At 48.5% G+C, this 14,957-nt stretch overlaps 1 protein-coding gene across 1 annotated transcript in view; it reads right to left on the bottom strand.

Moving 5' to 3' along the window:
• Positions 1–14,957, bottom strand: part of XYLT1 (xylosyltransferase 1) — a 323,319-nt gene that overhangs the window by 30,333 nt on the left and 278,029 nt on the right. The window contains exons 9-11 of the mRNA XM_060031007.1: positions 13,359–13,535; positions 8,508–8,770; positions 1,804–1,999 (exon numbers count right to left, since the gene is read on the bottom strand). Of these exons, the coding sequence (XP_059886990.1) occupies positions 1,804–1,999; positions 8,508–8,770; positions 13,359–13,535 (636 nt within the window). The remainder of the gene's footprint in view (positions 1–1,803; positions 2,000–8,507; positions 8,771–13,358; positions 13,536–14,957) is intronic.

The following is a 14,957-nucleotide window of genomic DNA, read 5'->3' as shown; positions in this document are numbered from 1 at the left end:
TAGCGGAAAGCCTCACAAATCACTAGTCACAGAGGGGCCAACATCCGTCACTGCCGGACGTGCCCAGTCACCCACTGGCAGGCTGATAAACAGGGAGAGCCCAGCCACCACGCATCCATCTCCCTAAATGGGACATTAATGTCTTCAATTGGCCTCTTGGGCCCCCAGCACAGAATCCAACTGGGACAGCGTCTAATTGCCCCCTGATGCCAGTAATTTATGGAGTGGGCTCCCATGGCAGCTCGGATCCGGCCAATCCATGTGGAACCTTAACTGAAAATGGTGGCTGAACAAGAAACTTCCACCCATGCCTGTTCAGTGCCCATCCAGTCGGGCACAGGTCGGCCAGGCGGGGCCAGAGGGACTGGAAGAGGACCAGCAAGGAAAATGGAAGCAACTCAGACACTTCCTCCCACCCCACTCCTGACCTTCAAGATTCTCCATATTCTAAAACAGGATTCTTCATCCCTCACCCAGCAGCCAAACACATTGGGGATGTTGAACTCCGGGAAAGAAATCACCCGTTTAGCTTCTTGCTGACGTGGGGAAGTTAGAAATCAGGTGCTGGAATTCTGTGTGGGCAATGCTCACCAAGCTTGATCATGTCTCCCCTTCCCACCAGCATCGCTACCCAAGCACGTACACTCACTCATTCAGAAATCTTATTCAGCATCTACGAAGGCTGTATACTCTTGTATGTGCTGAGGGTGCAGCAGTGAGCCAGTGCTGTGATCTCTGCTCTCTTGCAGACAATCACCAAGTTATCAGAGAAATCAACAAGATCACTTGAGATGGTAAATGCTAAGAAAGAAATAAAATAGAGATGTGTTGGGTGTAGAAAGGTGGCCTAAGTGGGTGGGCACGGAAGGCTTCTCTGAAGGTGCACTATTTGGACTTAGATCAGAATGAACAACAACAACAAAAAGGGTGAAAACCTGGGGGACAGTATTCTAGGAAGGAGGATCACCACGTGTCAAGCCCGAGGCAGGAATAAACTTGGCATGTTTGACAAAGATGCAAGAAGAGTGAGCGGGAAGAAGAGTGGTCCTGGATGAGGCTGGAGAAGCAGACAGAGGCCAGATCATGTAGGGCCTTTCAGGTCTCGAGGTGGGGCTGATGGTACAAGGGTGGGTGGTGTTAGGTGAATCCATCTCCCCAGGCAGAAAAATAACTAAAAGCCAATGCGGTCCTGGGGAGGTGGGAACTGCATTCCATGGATCCATGCATCAGACCATCTGTCCATCCACTGACACCTCTGTTCATCCCTCTATGCACGCATGCACCCATTCACTCATCCATTCAATGACTGCTCTGGTGCTTACTTTGAGTTAAACCCTGTGTTAGGAACTGGGGAAACAAAAGCACAATTAAGCACGGGATTTGTGGTCTAAGAGACCTGGATTCAATGTTGAGCCCTTCTGCTTCCTCGCTACGATCCAGAAAATCACTGACTCTCTACAGGCCCCAGTTCTCCAATCTGTAAGATGGGACTCATGCCGCAACTTCATTAGGAAACTGGTTTGTTACTGGTTTATTACTAACATAGGTTTAGGAGGAATCACTGGTTAGGGTGAAAAATGAAAAGGAATAGAAGTTCTACCATAAAAATATACCAAAGCTCCGGGTTGGTTGGTGCACTGATATTGACCACCCTGAACCTTCTCCAGGCACAGGGCCAGCTTATCTTTGGGCCTCTTCAAGTCCTCTTCTCCTCCAGCTCCAACTACAAGTGTCAGAGCAGAAACAGAACCCAGCAAGTGGACTGCCAGAGGGGATGTCGTGTGGTAGTTTCTGGCCTCTTACCTCAGAAAACTGAAGCCTCCCAAAGTCGCTGGGTGGGCTGGCGATCTTGAAGACTTTCTTTGGCATCACCCATGTCTCCAGGGTCTCGAGTTTGCTCACGGCCAGATTGGTAGCATGATGCTTGATCAGAAAGCCCTGGAAACGGTCAGCAAGGAAGTAGAGGTGGACAGAGGCTGGGTGGCCCATTGGATAGTACCTGAAAAACATGCACAGGCTCATGCAAGCTCATGGGTCAGGGCTGGACGTGTGTTGGATCCCAGTGGGGTTCCCCACCCATCACGCTGGTCCTGTCCTTAAAGTAATCCCCATTTTATACAAAGCTCGCTGTGTTCCTGAAAGCTGCTTCCTGTGATTCTGTGATCTCAATAACTGTTAACAGTAACTTTTTGCTGATCATAAACATAAAACATGCTGACTGTGAAAGCACAATCAAGAAAATAAAAACGACGACTTCTGATGCTTCCTTCCATAGATGATGTCATTTCACACACATTCACTGACCCTCCAGCGCTAGGTACTGAGAAGCGACAACGGTGTGCAAACAATGTCATCATGACGTATTTCTTTTCAGCCTTATTTTCTACACACATATTTACATAAATCCTACATAGCTGGGACCATAATATACACACTGGCTATATCCTGCTCTTGCTTCATAGTATTTCCTGAGCATTACCATGTCTTTGAATAGTCTCTGAAAACATGATTTGTGTGAGTGTGTGTATACATTCTTCCATTGTATGTAATACCAAGATATGGAAATATAATGCCAAATATGGTATTATTATATTATAGAGAAAGTTCCCCATCATTGGGTGTTCAACTGGTTTCTAATTTTTTGCCATTCTAAACAATGCTGCATTAACCATCCTTGAGCAAAAATGTTTTGGGGAACATCTTTCTTCCTCTCTAATCTCCAAGGGGCTCTTGATGTCTGCTGCCCAAGTTTATCAGAAAGGTTGTACTGATTTACACTTCACTGTCCCTACCAGTGGCACTGGGTATGGTCCTTAAAAATTATTGCCAAACTGAGATAAATTCGTACATACACAAGTAGGTAGCTCGTTTTAAGATGCATGCCTTTGATCCGCAAAGGCTTCTCGCTGAAAGGGGCAGGGAAGCTAAGCAGAGATGCCCAGAGGAGGGAGGAGCCTGGACGAGCCCAGTTCTTTGTCCTTCCTACTTGTGAAATGAAAAGCTGTCGGCTTCTGCAGCGTGTAAGGCGCATGGTACTTAGAGGGTGCTTGTGGTTCCTTAATGACAGCATTCCACAAATCACTGTCCCTCTCAGCCTTCCTTTCCTCTGGTCCTGCTCTGGAGTTTAAGTCTTTATGTCTGATTATAACAGTTAGGGAAGCTGCCTTCCTGTGTTACGCATCTCCCGAAATCACTGCCTTGTTATCGGATGCCTTCGGGGCTTTGAGAAAAAAAACCTGCACTGTCTTCAGACTGCTTGCTGGGCATTCCCGGCCCACGCAAGTCCACTTTGGTCTGGACTTTGGAAGCAGAAAACCCTCCCTCTGGACTGTGCTGCAGAACTCACTGCCATGATGGAATGTTCTGCATCTGTGCAGTTCAGTTCAGTAGCCTCGGCCACTTCTGACAACTGAGCACTTGAAATGTGGCTGGTGTAACCGAGGAACTGCATTTGAAATTGTAGTTAATTTAGACTTAAATGTCTCCTTGTGGCTAGTGGCGATTGTGGACAGCACAGATGGCACTGTGAGAGTGTCCTGGGGTTGCCTGCATTAACGTCTGCAATTTGTCACCTCTCCTGTCTCTTTCCCATGTGACTCTGTAGGTTTCCTTGCACCGATGAGGTGAGTCTATTCCCCCATCTCAAATCTGCTTTGGCCAGAAGAGCGGGATGTATCATGCCAGTTCTGAGCCAGGGCCCCAAGTAGCCTTGCACGTTTCCACTCTCTCTCTTGCTCTTCTGTGATCACGAGAGCACGCCTAGAGTAGCCTGTGGAGGGATGAGACACTCAGAGCAGAGCAGAGCCACCCCAGGTATCCCAGCCGAAGCCATCCTAGACCCGCCAACCACTCCCAGCCAAGACCTACAGCTGGCTGCAGATGCAGGAGAGATGCCAGCTGAGCCCAGGAAAACTGCCCAGCTCGCCCGCAAACTTGAAGGCTCTGTAAATGCTTAACGTTTCAAAGCACTGATTTGGGGCTTGTTACACGACATTATTGCAATAGGTAAATGGTAGGTCGTCAGTGTTTGTTCTGTAAGGTCGTCAGTGTTTGACTAGTAAAGGTGGAAGAAAAGCAGCACAGATTGTTGTCATGGGAGTTAAAAGAAGAAAGTGTTTCCAGAAGGCGGTGGTCAGTTGTATGGGGCGCTGCTAAGGGGTCAGGCAAACGAGCAATGGTCAAGTGCCCCAGAAATCTAGGAGTTAATCTTGGGTTGCTCGCTTTCCCTTATCTTCTTCCAAGAAATCCTGTTTTCTCCACCTGAATCCATCCTCTACTGTCCTATGCACCGCCAGCATCTTGGTCAAGCCAACATCACGTCTTGCTGGACCTTTGCAGAAGCGTCCTTACTCGTCTTCCTCCTACTTTTGTCTGCTATAACTGATCCTCATAGTAGCAATATGCATTGTCCCTTCCTTAAATACTGCAAGGGGTTTTGCTTATGCTTGGGTAAAACCCAGACTCCTTACCTGGTCTAAACCTCCTACCTCTTTCTCTAGCCTCATCGTTTCCCTCCGTCCCAACCTACCACCTTCTAGCCACGTGGACCTTATTATTATTATTATTTTTTTTGCGGTACGCAGGCCTCTCACTGTTGTGGCCTCTCCCGTTGCAGAGCACAGGCTCCGGACGCGCAGGCTCAGTGGCCATGGCTCACGGGCCCAGCAGCTCCGCGGCATGTGGGATCTTCCTGGACCAGGGCACGAACCCGTGTCCCCTGCATCGGCAGGCGGACTCCCAACCACTGCGCCACCAGGGAAGCCCCACGTGGACCTTATTTTGGATTCTTGAACATGCTAAGCTCATTTTCACCTCAGGGCCTTTGCATAGGACATTCTCTCTGCTGGAGATGCTCTTTTCCTCTTATGGTTGCATAGTTGTCTCTGTCTTATTTTGCTTAAATGTTACCGTCTCAGAGAGACCTTCCTTGACCCCTGAACTTAAGTCACCAGCTCACTGCTGTTACTTGAGTTTATCTTCATTCTTCATTCTCTATAGATCTTTCGTTCTTGTTTCTGTGAGCTGGGGTACAGCCTGCTTTCACACTAGCATGGGAGGGCCTTGAGCTCGGGACCTGGTCTGTCTGGGTCATTGGCTGAGAGCACCCAGTGCCTAACACAGCCTGCCACATGGTAGGTGCTCAATCCATACTTACTGTTTGAGGGAAGATTCTAGAAGGATTTTCTCTTGAACCCTTTGCTTCTAAGGTACATCTAGGGAACCTGTAACCCAGGACTGAACACAAAGCCCACTGGTACCTCCTCTAGACTCTATATGGTAATTAAGTAATTAAGACTAAGAAGGGAGTTGTAACAAGATGCCAGGTGCTATACAATAGGACCTAAAGGATGCCTCAGGTGCGTTCACTTGGCCCAAAGGTGCTTTTGCTTCTTATTTAAACGAGGTGGGTATTAAAAAAATTAGGAGGCTCACACAAAACTGCGGATTTCTGATTTGTCTTGAAAATTCAGGAGATGTGACTGGCAACTCCAAAGGTACATTCCTACAAGGAATGTGCCGGAGGGCAAGGATATGCTGGCGTTCAGCACCGGGGGCCCCGGCGGGGGTCCCTGGTTTACAGGTCGGCCCACCCCGTGCGGAGGATACATGCTTCCTGCCTGGTCCTGATGGCATCTGAATTTGAGGACGTGTAATAAAATACTGACTTCCTTATCTCTGGACGGGGCTCACAAGAAAACTTTCAAACTGCCATTTTGAGATTTTCTGCAATGAACAAATGTTACTACCTAATGAGAAAAAAATCAATAAACATTATTTTTATGAAAGGTTATACTATAGACTAGAAAGACACAATTTGCATGAAATGCCCAGAGGAAATGAGACTCCTGAAATAAAGTTTTCACTTGCTGTTTCCCCAGAGAGCCCAGGGGTAGAAATTTACTCTTTTTGGCCTTTGGGACAAGGGTCCTTTGTCCTGATTTATTTGCAGGCTCATATTCATAAATATATATTGGCTTTTCCCACAGCCAGGCACAATGGTTCCATTATAATAAAAAATGTGGTAGAAGCCAAAGGATTCCGGGCCTGAGGCAACTTGATGGCTTGCTTAATCCCAAAACAAATACCAGGTGAAAATTTCAACAACTATAAATCAATTGGAGGAATCTTCTGAAATTTTCTGTAAGATTATTTACCTTATAAATGCTATGCAGCCTGGGATTAAAACTACTCTTAAACGGCATTTGCCTCCCAAGCATCGGGCACTGTGCCATCTACTGGGGACACACATGTGGTTCCTCGGCCAGGGATTCTAACCCCGGACCAGCAGGGGGAAAAGACATTCACCAACGGCCTTGATCCAAGACACTGCTGCTAAGTGCAGTGGGAGTGTTGGAGGCTGCTTTGGGCTCAGGAGAGGCACGGGGTGGGCTATCAGGGGAGCTCTTAGCAAGTTTCACAGAGGATGTGGCACCTGAGATGACCCTGGAAGACTGGGAAAAGGTAGAATGAGTGGGGACAGTGGCGACGGTCAGCAAAGAACAGCGCAGAGGAAGCGATGAACAGTTCATGTAACCAGTGATGGAGCGTGTAGCTCGCACAGCCGGCTCCCTATTGGCTGCTCTTGGCAGTTTAAGAATATTGGCAACTAAGATACCAACAACAGCATAAACATGTACCAAGCACTTCATACGTAAAATACTGTTAAAATGGGGCTAATAATAATAATACATAACTCATAAGGTAGTTTTGGAGGATTATCCCCTTTAAACCTCACACCACCATATGCTGTAAGGCTTATGATCACTCCCATTTTATAGATGAGAAAACTGAGGCTCTGAGAGGTTCATGACTTGTCCAAGGTCAATAGCTAGTAAGTCGAGTGGAGTTCAAATGGCAGGTCCTGGGTTCCTAACCCATTCTGGTCTCCCTTTTAACTAAACCAGAACCCGCAGGGAGAGGAGAGGGAAGGCTGAGGGAAAAACTGGTGCAGCCCTGTGGAAATCCAGCTGGTGTGCATGCACGGGGCCCCATGTTTTCAGACTTTTAGGGAACAAAATGGTTCCTTTCCTCTCTTTCTTCTGTTCTTGAGAAGAGGGAAGAGCGGGGCAGGGAGGGACACAGAAGGCTCAGTGGGGAGAGACTGATATTAATACTTTTTTTTCTTTGTTGTTTAAAGAGGAAGGTGGGAGGCAGAACAAGAAGGAGAAGGAGAGTGGCTAGAGGCACTTCTGGGAACCCATCCTCAGGAAATAATCAGAAAAGAGAAGGGGGATAAAAGAGGCTTTCTGCAAAAGGTATTCATCAGAACATTATGTACAATGGTCCATTACTGACAATAGCAACAGGAAAGGGCTGAATTAAGCAAACTCCGGAATTCCTACTCAGTGGAATACTAGTGGCATTAAAAAGGGTCATTAGGGCTTCCCTGGTGGCGCAGTGCTTGACAGTCTGCCTGCCGATGCAGGGGACGTGGGTTCCTGCCCCGGTCCGGGAAGATCCCACATGCCACGGAGCGGCTGGGCCCGTGAGCCGTGGCCGCTGAGCCTGCGCGTCCGGAGCCTGTGCTCCGCGGCGGGAGAGGCCACGATGGTGAGAGGCCCGCGTACCGCAAAAAAAAAAAAAAAAAAAAAAGGGTCATTATCCTTAAGGAAGCTGCAGAGCAGCAAGGAGAAGACGGGCTAGTATTATAATGCCGAGCGAAAGAAGCAGGACACCAAATCCTCGTTGTCATTGTGGAAATATCTGCAATGTACATTGCTAGAGAACAGAAGAGAAGGTACACAAAACGAGAAGGGTTGGCTGGCTTAGGGAAAGGCAGGGGAGAGATGGGGTTATGTTGAATCATTTTCCCACCTTCCGTCTTCTATTCATATATTCTAGACCATTCTTTCCTGAAGTGTCAACTGGTACCCACTAGTGGTAGGTGAGATGATTCTAAAGGGTACATGAACATTTTAAATAATAGTTATGCCTTTTCGTGATGTTTTTGGTTATGTTTTTAGGTGTAACAATGATAGTATGGTTACATTTTAAAAAGGAGTCAATTTTCAGAGATAAAATATTTATGGGATTTGCTTCAATCAAACTGATCTGGGACGAGGGGAAGGTGAGTGAAGGCGCAGATGAAACCGCATTGGCCGGGAGCTGGTAATTGCTAGAGCTGGTGATGAGAGATGGGGTTACACTTTTCTCTCTATTTGGTGTATATTTGACATTTTCCATAATAAAAAGTAAAAAAAAAAGTTCTGTATTTTCATGATTACTTTCCATGTGGAACAAAAATAACTATCTAATACGGTGACATAAAGCTTCCTTCTAAAATACATATATCTAGCACAAAGAATGAGTCCACAGAAAGGAAATAATTAGGTAAATATTAGATCTGCTATCCTGCGAAGGTAAAAGGGTGACGAAGGCTTAGACAGGAAATGCTCTGAACGCTGGGATGTCTGCGTGGATGGTTTTAGGGAGAAGCTTGGGTGGAGCCGCAGCCCCTACAGAGGAGGACGTTCCCTCATCCCTGGTCCCCCTGCTCCCTGGCTCACCTGCAGCTGTTCTCCCCGGCGTCGTGCAGCAACAGCTCCGCCCGGCGGAGGCCCAGGCGGGAGAAGGAATGATACAAGGTCAGTGTCACGTCGCTCAGGCTGTGGATGCCATCAGGCTCATCGTAGACATTCTCCCAGTACGCGCGGAGGCCCGGGGTGCCCGCGGGGTAGTTCCCATACAGGTAATAGTCCAGCTGCCCAATGATTTCCTGATTCACCACGGCTTCGAACTTGCGGGCAAAGAAGGTGGGCCGGGCTGTCTGCTGCGCTCATGAAATAAAAAGAACACTGTCAGCAAGTGGGGATGAGGGTAGGTGGGCATTTAGGAGCCGGGCTCTGCAGCCGGCCTGCCTGGATCCACATCCCAGCTCTGACACTTACTGCCCTCTCTGTTCTCAGTTTCCTCATCTGTAAAAAGGGTGTTAGGATTGAATGAGTTAACATTTGTAAAGCATTTAGAGCAATGATGGACATGTAGTAAGCATCACTTAAATATCTGTGAAATAAATTATATCCTAGATGTTTATAGCTGGGATGGATCTCAGAAATCATTTAGCTGGAGGTCTAATACCTCTTACGGATATATTTTAGTTGTCCAGAAGAATGTTTTAAAATTGAATTAGCTGACAACATTTAAAAGGTAGAAGACTTTACAGAAGCAACTTTTGGTTTCCCTCTGAACAGAAACGATCTGGCCCCATGTTCCTACACGGTGACAAGTAGTTAAAGCTGAATAGCACCTGTCCCTTTAGATGGCCATGGGGTTTTTGGCTCACCACAGTCCCTACCATTCCCTATTGCCTCCTGGGCATTGTAACTGACTTACAGACTCACAAGGAACACCCTGGATTTACCGATCGGAACCTTCAGGAGTGGGGCTTAGAAATCCGTATTCTTCACAGGCTTTGAAGGTGGTTCATTTGCTCACTAGGGTTCGAGGCTAATGCGAAGGACACCTGACCTGGCTGCACATCAGAGCCACCTGTGGAGACTGCGGAGTCCTTCCCGCCGACCTACTGAACCAACATCTCTGAAGATGAGGTTTAGGAATCCGTATCCAAAAAAAGCCTCCCAGGTGATTGTGCTGCAGTGTTTGAGAACCATTTATGTAAACCAAATTTTCAAGGAGGCTGAGTCCCAGAGAAGAAAGGGACTTACTTATCTAAGGTCACACAGCAAGGTAATGGCAGAGCCAGGATTCAGATACAGCATCAAGGGTTAGAGAAATAAAATACTGAGCCCTTATTATCTACCAGGTCTAAAACTACGGTCTGGGGCAGAGATCAATAAACCTTTTCAGCAAAAGGCCAGACAATAAGTATTTCCAGCTTTGCAACTACACAACTCTGCTGTCATAGTGTGAAAGCAGCCACAGACAGGTAAATGAATGGGCAGCGGCTGTGCTCCAAAAGCACGTTAGTTACACATACAGGCAGTGGGCTGGAGTTAGCCCAGGGGCTGTAGTTTGCTGACCTCTGGTCTAGGGCTACGGAAACAATTAAAACACAGACCGCTCCCTTGAGGAGCCTATGATCTAGTGTAATTATTGACCTTAATTTGGGTCTAGCATTGTTCTCACTGCAGTGGATTAATAGCAACAATAATGTCAATAAAAACTCCTGAGCACGTGCTATATATAGCGCACTGCATTTTGTCATTACCTCTAATCCTCCCAACTCTAATCCTCGTAACTCTGCAAAGCAGGTGTTACGATTCCCATTTTACAGATGCGGAAACTGAGCTTGGAGAGGGCAAGTGATATGTACAAACTCACACAGTTGTAAAGATTTGAACCCAGATCCGATGACTCTAAAACCCAAGCTCTTTCTTCTGCATCATCCTAGGATCACACTGCTAGTTGGGGGAACTCGAAGCCTCAATAACAAAAACCCTTGTTAGTATTTGGAACATCCCACCTGCTCTCTGCTTCATGACCCTTGGGAACCACACCCCCTTCTCTGTGGTGAAGGGGTCAGGTCAGTTCCCTTATAGCAGCACTGAAAAGAGCCAGACCACGTAGGTTCAAATCCTCATTCTGCATCTTTCAAGCTGTGTATGTCTTTGGGCAAGTCATCCAGGGCCTCGGTTTCCCCATCCTTAAAATGGGTATAATAATATGGGTACTTAGCATAGAGTCTGGCTCACGGTGTTAGCAGCTATGAGTATGTGACTATTATCACTACACCCTTAAGCCTGCTACCAGGGGCTTCCAAGTCTTCGTTTTCTGGAGGCAGAGAACCAGACTCAGTGGCAGGGCAGCCTCCTTTCTCCTCCCGAGATTCTCTGATCATAGCTGGAGCTCCTAAAGGGCACGTTTCTATATTTACAGTTCTCTTCCTCGGAGTTCTTTCAACAAGAACTCAAGAGTTCCGTGCAGGCAGCAGCTTCTTGAGTCTAGATGTTGGGGGATATTCTTGATCTTTGTTTACTGCGAATTAAAGAGCTGTGAGCATGTAACTCAGTCTCTATGTCAGCTCATCTTTATCAGAGACCACGATGTCCCCAGGATGCTGGGACTGGAATACAAGTGCCGGCGCCCAGGAGTGGCCCCAGAGGGGCAGTGCACCCAAGAATCACCCGGCTTCTTGCTCTAAATGATGAAGGTCCTTTGCAATGAGGGTGATGACTGGTCCTCTACGAAAGTGGGAATTCTTCTCTATTTTCTCTTTTGAATAGGTCAAATATTCCCCTCGCCACCCTCCTTCTGCTCAGCAGATCCTTTCTGCACGGACAATGGAACTAAAATGTCACCCAAGTTCATGCCTCAATTAACATGGGTTTGAGGAGGCCCCCGGGTAGCTCTCAATCTGCCACCAAAAACAGACTAAAGAATACTTACTGCAGCGACTGCTTACGCAGGCGGAAGACGTTAGGTGGGAACCTTGAGGGAATAAGAAGGATGGGATGAAACCTGCTGTGTATTCTGCACCCGACCAGGCATGAGACCAGGCTGGCAGCGGGGTCTGATGGAAAAAGCCCAGGTCTGGAACTGGAAACACCTGTGTGGGACCTCCCGCCCTACCACTCCACAAGCTGCATGTCCACGGACAAGCAAGTCCCTGCCTCTGTGCCTTGGTTTCCCCACCTGCACAATGGAGATGATTTCTACCCGGTGAAGGCAACGCCCACAGGGGACCAGGCACAGAGCCTGGGATAGAACAGACCCGTACCCCGTGCTTCTCAAACAGAAGAGCCTTCTAGTGGCTTGGGGGTCTCGTTACGATGCAGATTCTGACTCAGCAGGTCAGGAGCAGCAGAGATCCTGCATTTCTAACAAGTTGCCTAGTGATGCTGCTGCTGCTGGTCTGTGGACCACACTCCGAGGAACCAGGCTACGAGGGTGGAAGCTTCACGTGGCAGTCCGTGTCCTCCCTGGACGTTTCCGTTACGTACCAGAGCAAGGCAGCAGGGGCACCTTGGACTGGGTTACCAGTCTGGCACTGTTGTCCCCCCCCATCCTCCCCCACGTTAGTGGTTTGCGAAGCAGCACATCATCTCCACGTGGTGGCTCTAGTGACCTCAAAGTGACTTGCTTAACCACTTTGTAGCCTTCTGTTTGTGCTCTGGGCAGTTGAGGCTGGGCATGGTGAGGGGGAGAGGAGGAAGAACTCAGGGTACTGGCCTAAAGGGAGTGGGAGGTGTGCTCACACGGGGTGGGAAGAGGTCGCCATCCTGAATAGCTCTGGGGTCCAAGGCACCCTTGGTGCTCACGGGAAGCAGATGGGGCACTGGCCACCCTCCTGTCTCTGCTCTCCCCAGAACTATGAATCGATAGGCCTTGCAGAGATACCTGTGAAGGCAATAACGTTTCTTCTTGTTCCTCCTTTAAAGTTCACAGAGCGCGGTGTTTTACAAACTTGTCTGCTCATCAGAATTTCTCAAAGTGTAATATATTAAAAATAAAAATTCCTGGACCACACTGGAGATCAAAAGCTCTCAAATGGGGATGAGTTTGCCACCAGTGGACAGCTGGCGATGTCTGAAGACATTCCTGGTTGTCATAACTGCAGGGTGCTACTGGATCCCCACAGGGGACATTAGGCAGCATCTGGGGACGTCCCTGGTTATCACAACAGGAGGCGCTCCTGGCACCTAGTGGGTAGAGGCCAGGGAAGCTGCTAAACATCCTACAGCCCCCTCACCCCAACATAGAATTACCCAGCCACAATGTCAAGAGTGCTGAGGTTGAGAAACTCTGCCCTCTAATCAAGTTTGTACCCAGAAATATATTTTTAACAAAAATTTCAGGAGATTCTGATTGAAAGGCAGTATAGAGAAATGGATACAAGTATGGGCTTTGGAAACAGATATGTTGGGCTATGTGACGTTGCATAAAGTTATGGAACTTTCTCTGCCTCAGTTTCCCTATCTCTAAAATGGAATAATAATCTATGTATGTATGTATCTTCCAAGGCTGTTGTAGGGTTAATGGGTCAATACAGGGAAAGTGGTTAGAACATGCCTTGCATGGTGTTAGTGATCAATAAACGTTGGCTACTGTTGACGTTGTTATGATTATCATCAAGAACCAGGGTTGGGGGTCTTCCCTGGTGGCGCAGTGGTTGGGAGTCCGCCTGCCGATGCAGGGGACACGGGTTCGTGCCCCGATCCGGGAAGATCCCACATGTCACGGAGCGACTGGGCCCGTGAGCCATGGCCGCTGAGCCTGCGCGTCCGGAGCCTGTGCTCCGCAGCGGAAGAGGCCACGGCACTGAGAGGCCCGCGTACCGCAAAAAAAAAAAAAAAAAAAAAAAAAAAAAAAAAAAGAACCACGGTTGGGAATTGCAGGATCCAATGACCTGCAGGGCTGCCTTGGATGCCTGCGGGCGCTGGCCGGAAGGCGCGGCTCACCTGGAAGCGGTGGAAGTCCTGCGGCTTGAAGTCGTTGGGGGAGCAGCCGCACCAGTCCACGATGTGCTTGTACTGGCACTTGCAGCCCAGCTTGCGGTTCCAGTTGGTGATGCGCAGGTTGTTGTCCACCATGGTGTCACAGTGGGGACTGTTCTCCAGGACCGTGTGGAAGAAGGACTGCGGGGCAGAGAGGGACCAACCTGAGACCTCGTCCAGCCTCCCTCGAGTGGGCTGGAGTGAGGGGTCCTTCCCGAGGGCCACCTGACAGTGAAGGGACTCTCCTGGAGACTCAGCTGTTCTCTCTGCAAATGGGGTCAGTGCCAGTCCAGGCCAACCAAGGGTACCCTGGAGGTTTTGTCCAGGGTGGCTTAATGCTGCTTAGAAGTTACTGCTCCGAGTGTTTCTCTAAGATGTCTCTCCCCAGCAGCCTAGAAACTGATTTCAAGACATCTCTTATCACCCAGGACATCCTCTGTCCGCTCAGCAGAGAGAGAAAGTCCCTTAGGTTATGTCAACACATGGGGACCAGAGAAAAACACTGGGACAAGTTTGTAGAAAACCCTGGGCCAAAAGGGCTCTTGATTTTGCAAATAGTTAGACCTGAAACCAAAGAGACTCAGGTCTGAGATATCTTGAAAACAAAGATTGAAGCTCTGGAATTTCACTCCTGGGAGAGGGAGGCCAGAATCACGGATGCCCTCCTGCCCTAGTCACTGGAGTAGCGACTACAACACTGGGAGGGGAGGAGGTGGGGGTCCATTGGGCTTCCCACTGTCCGTGCTGCTGAACCAGGCGCCGTAATCTCCCCCATTCCTGAGGCTTGGTCAACCTCTCCTAGGAATCTGAGAAAGAGGCAATGTTGAGAGTGAAAAGAGAGACCAGAGAAGAGACACATAGTTGGAGCTGCTGAAAGAGAGAGAGACGGGTGTGTGTGTGTGTGTGTGTGTGTGTGTGTGTGTGTGAGAGAGAGAGAGAGAGAGAGAGAGAGAGAGAGAGAGAGAGAGAGAGAGAGAGAGAGAGAGAGAGAGGGAGAGAGGGAGAGAGAGGGACTGACTTCTATTTGGACAACTGTTTTATAACAACCTCAGATACCAGGCAGACACGTTCCCCCCTGCTCTCTGCTTCCTAGGGAAGCTGTTGGGGAGCACGTGTCTTCCTGTTACAAACTCATGGCACAGCCTTCAGATTTCTTCTAAACTGGTCCCCTGGAGGTGGTCTGGGAGAAGGGCAGGACAGAAAGGCTGGGATGGAGGAGGTGGGATCTAACAGGGATGCTGGAGTGTAAAGTGCCTGTGTGTGCTGGGAAGTGGGTGATGGCTGGGACAGAGAGAACCAGCATTGGGATGGGCACCTTGATTAAACAGCCAAAGCCCCAAACAGTCTCTTCTCAATGGGTGAGTGGACAAAATGAGGCTCTATCCACACCCCAGCTGCCCTTCTTATGATGTTAAATGACATGCCTGTGAACCTGCATTTTAAGCTTGAATTGTCTACAAGCCCAGAGAGGCACATATTCTCCATCAAGCAGTGGGGGAAAGTACCCAATTATCGATTGCCCTGTGTCCTTTTGTAATGATACAGAAATTCCCTGCAAGATAA

Source organism: Delphinus delphis, chromosome 15 (assembly GCF_949987515.2).
Source record: "Delphinus delphis chromosome 15, mDelDel1.2, whole genome shotgun sequence".
Classification (NCBI taxonomy): Eukaryota; Metazoa; Chordata; class Mammalia; order Artiodactyla; family Delphinidae; genus Delphinus; species Delphinus delphis.
The sequence above is the reverse complement of the archived record's forward strand: the minus strand, read 5'-3'. Positions and strand labels throughout refer to the sequence as shown.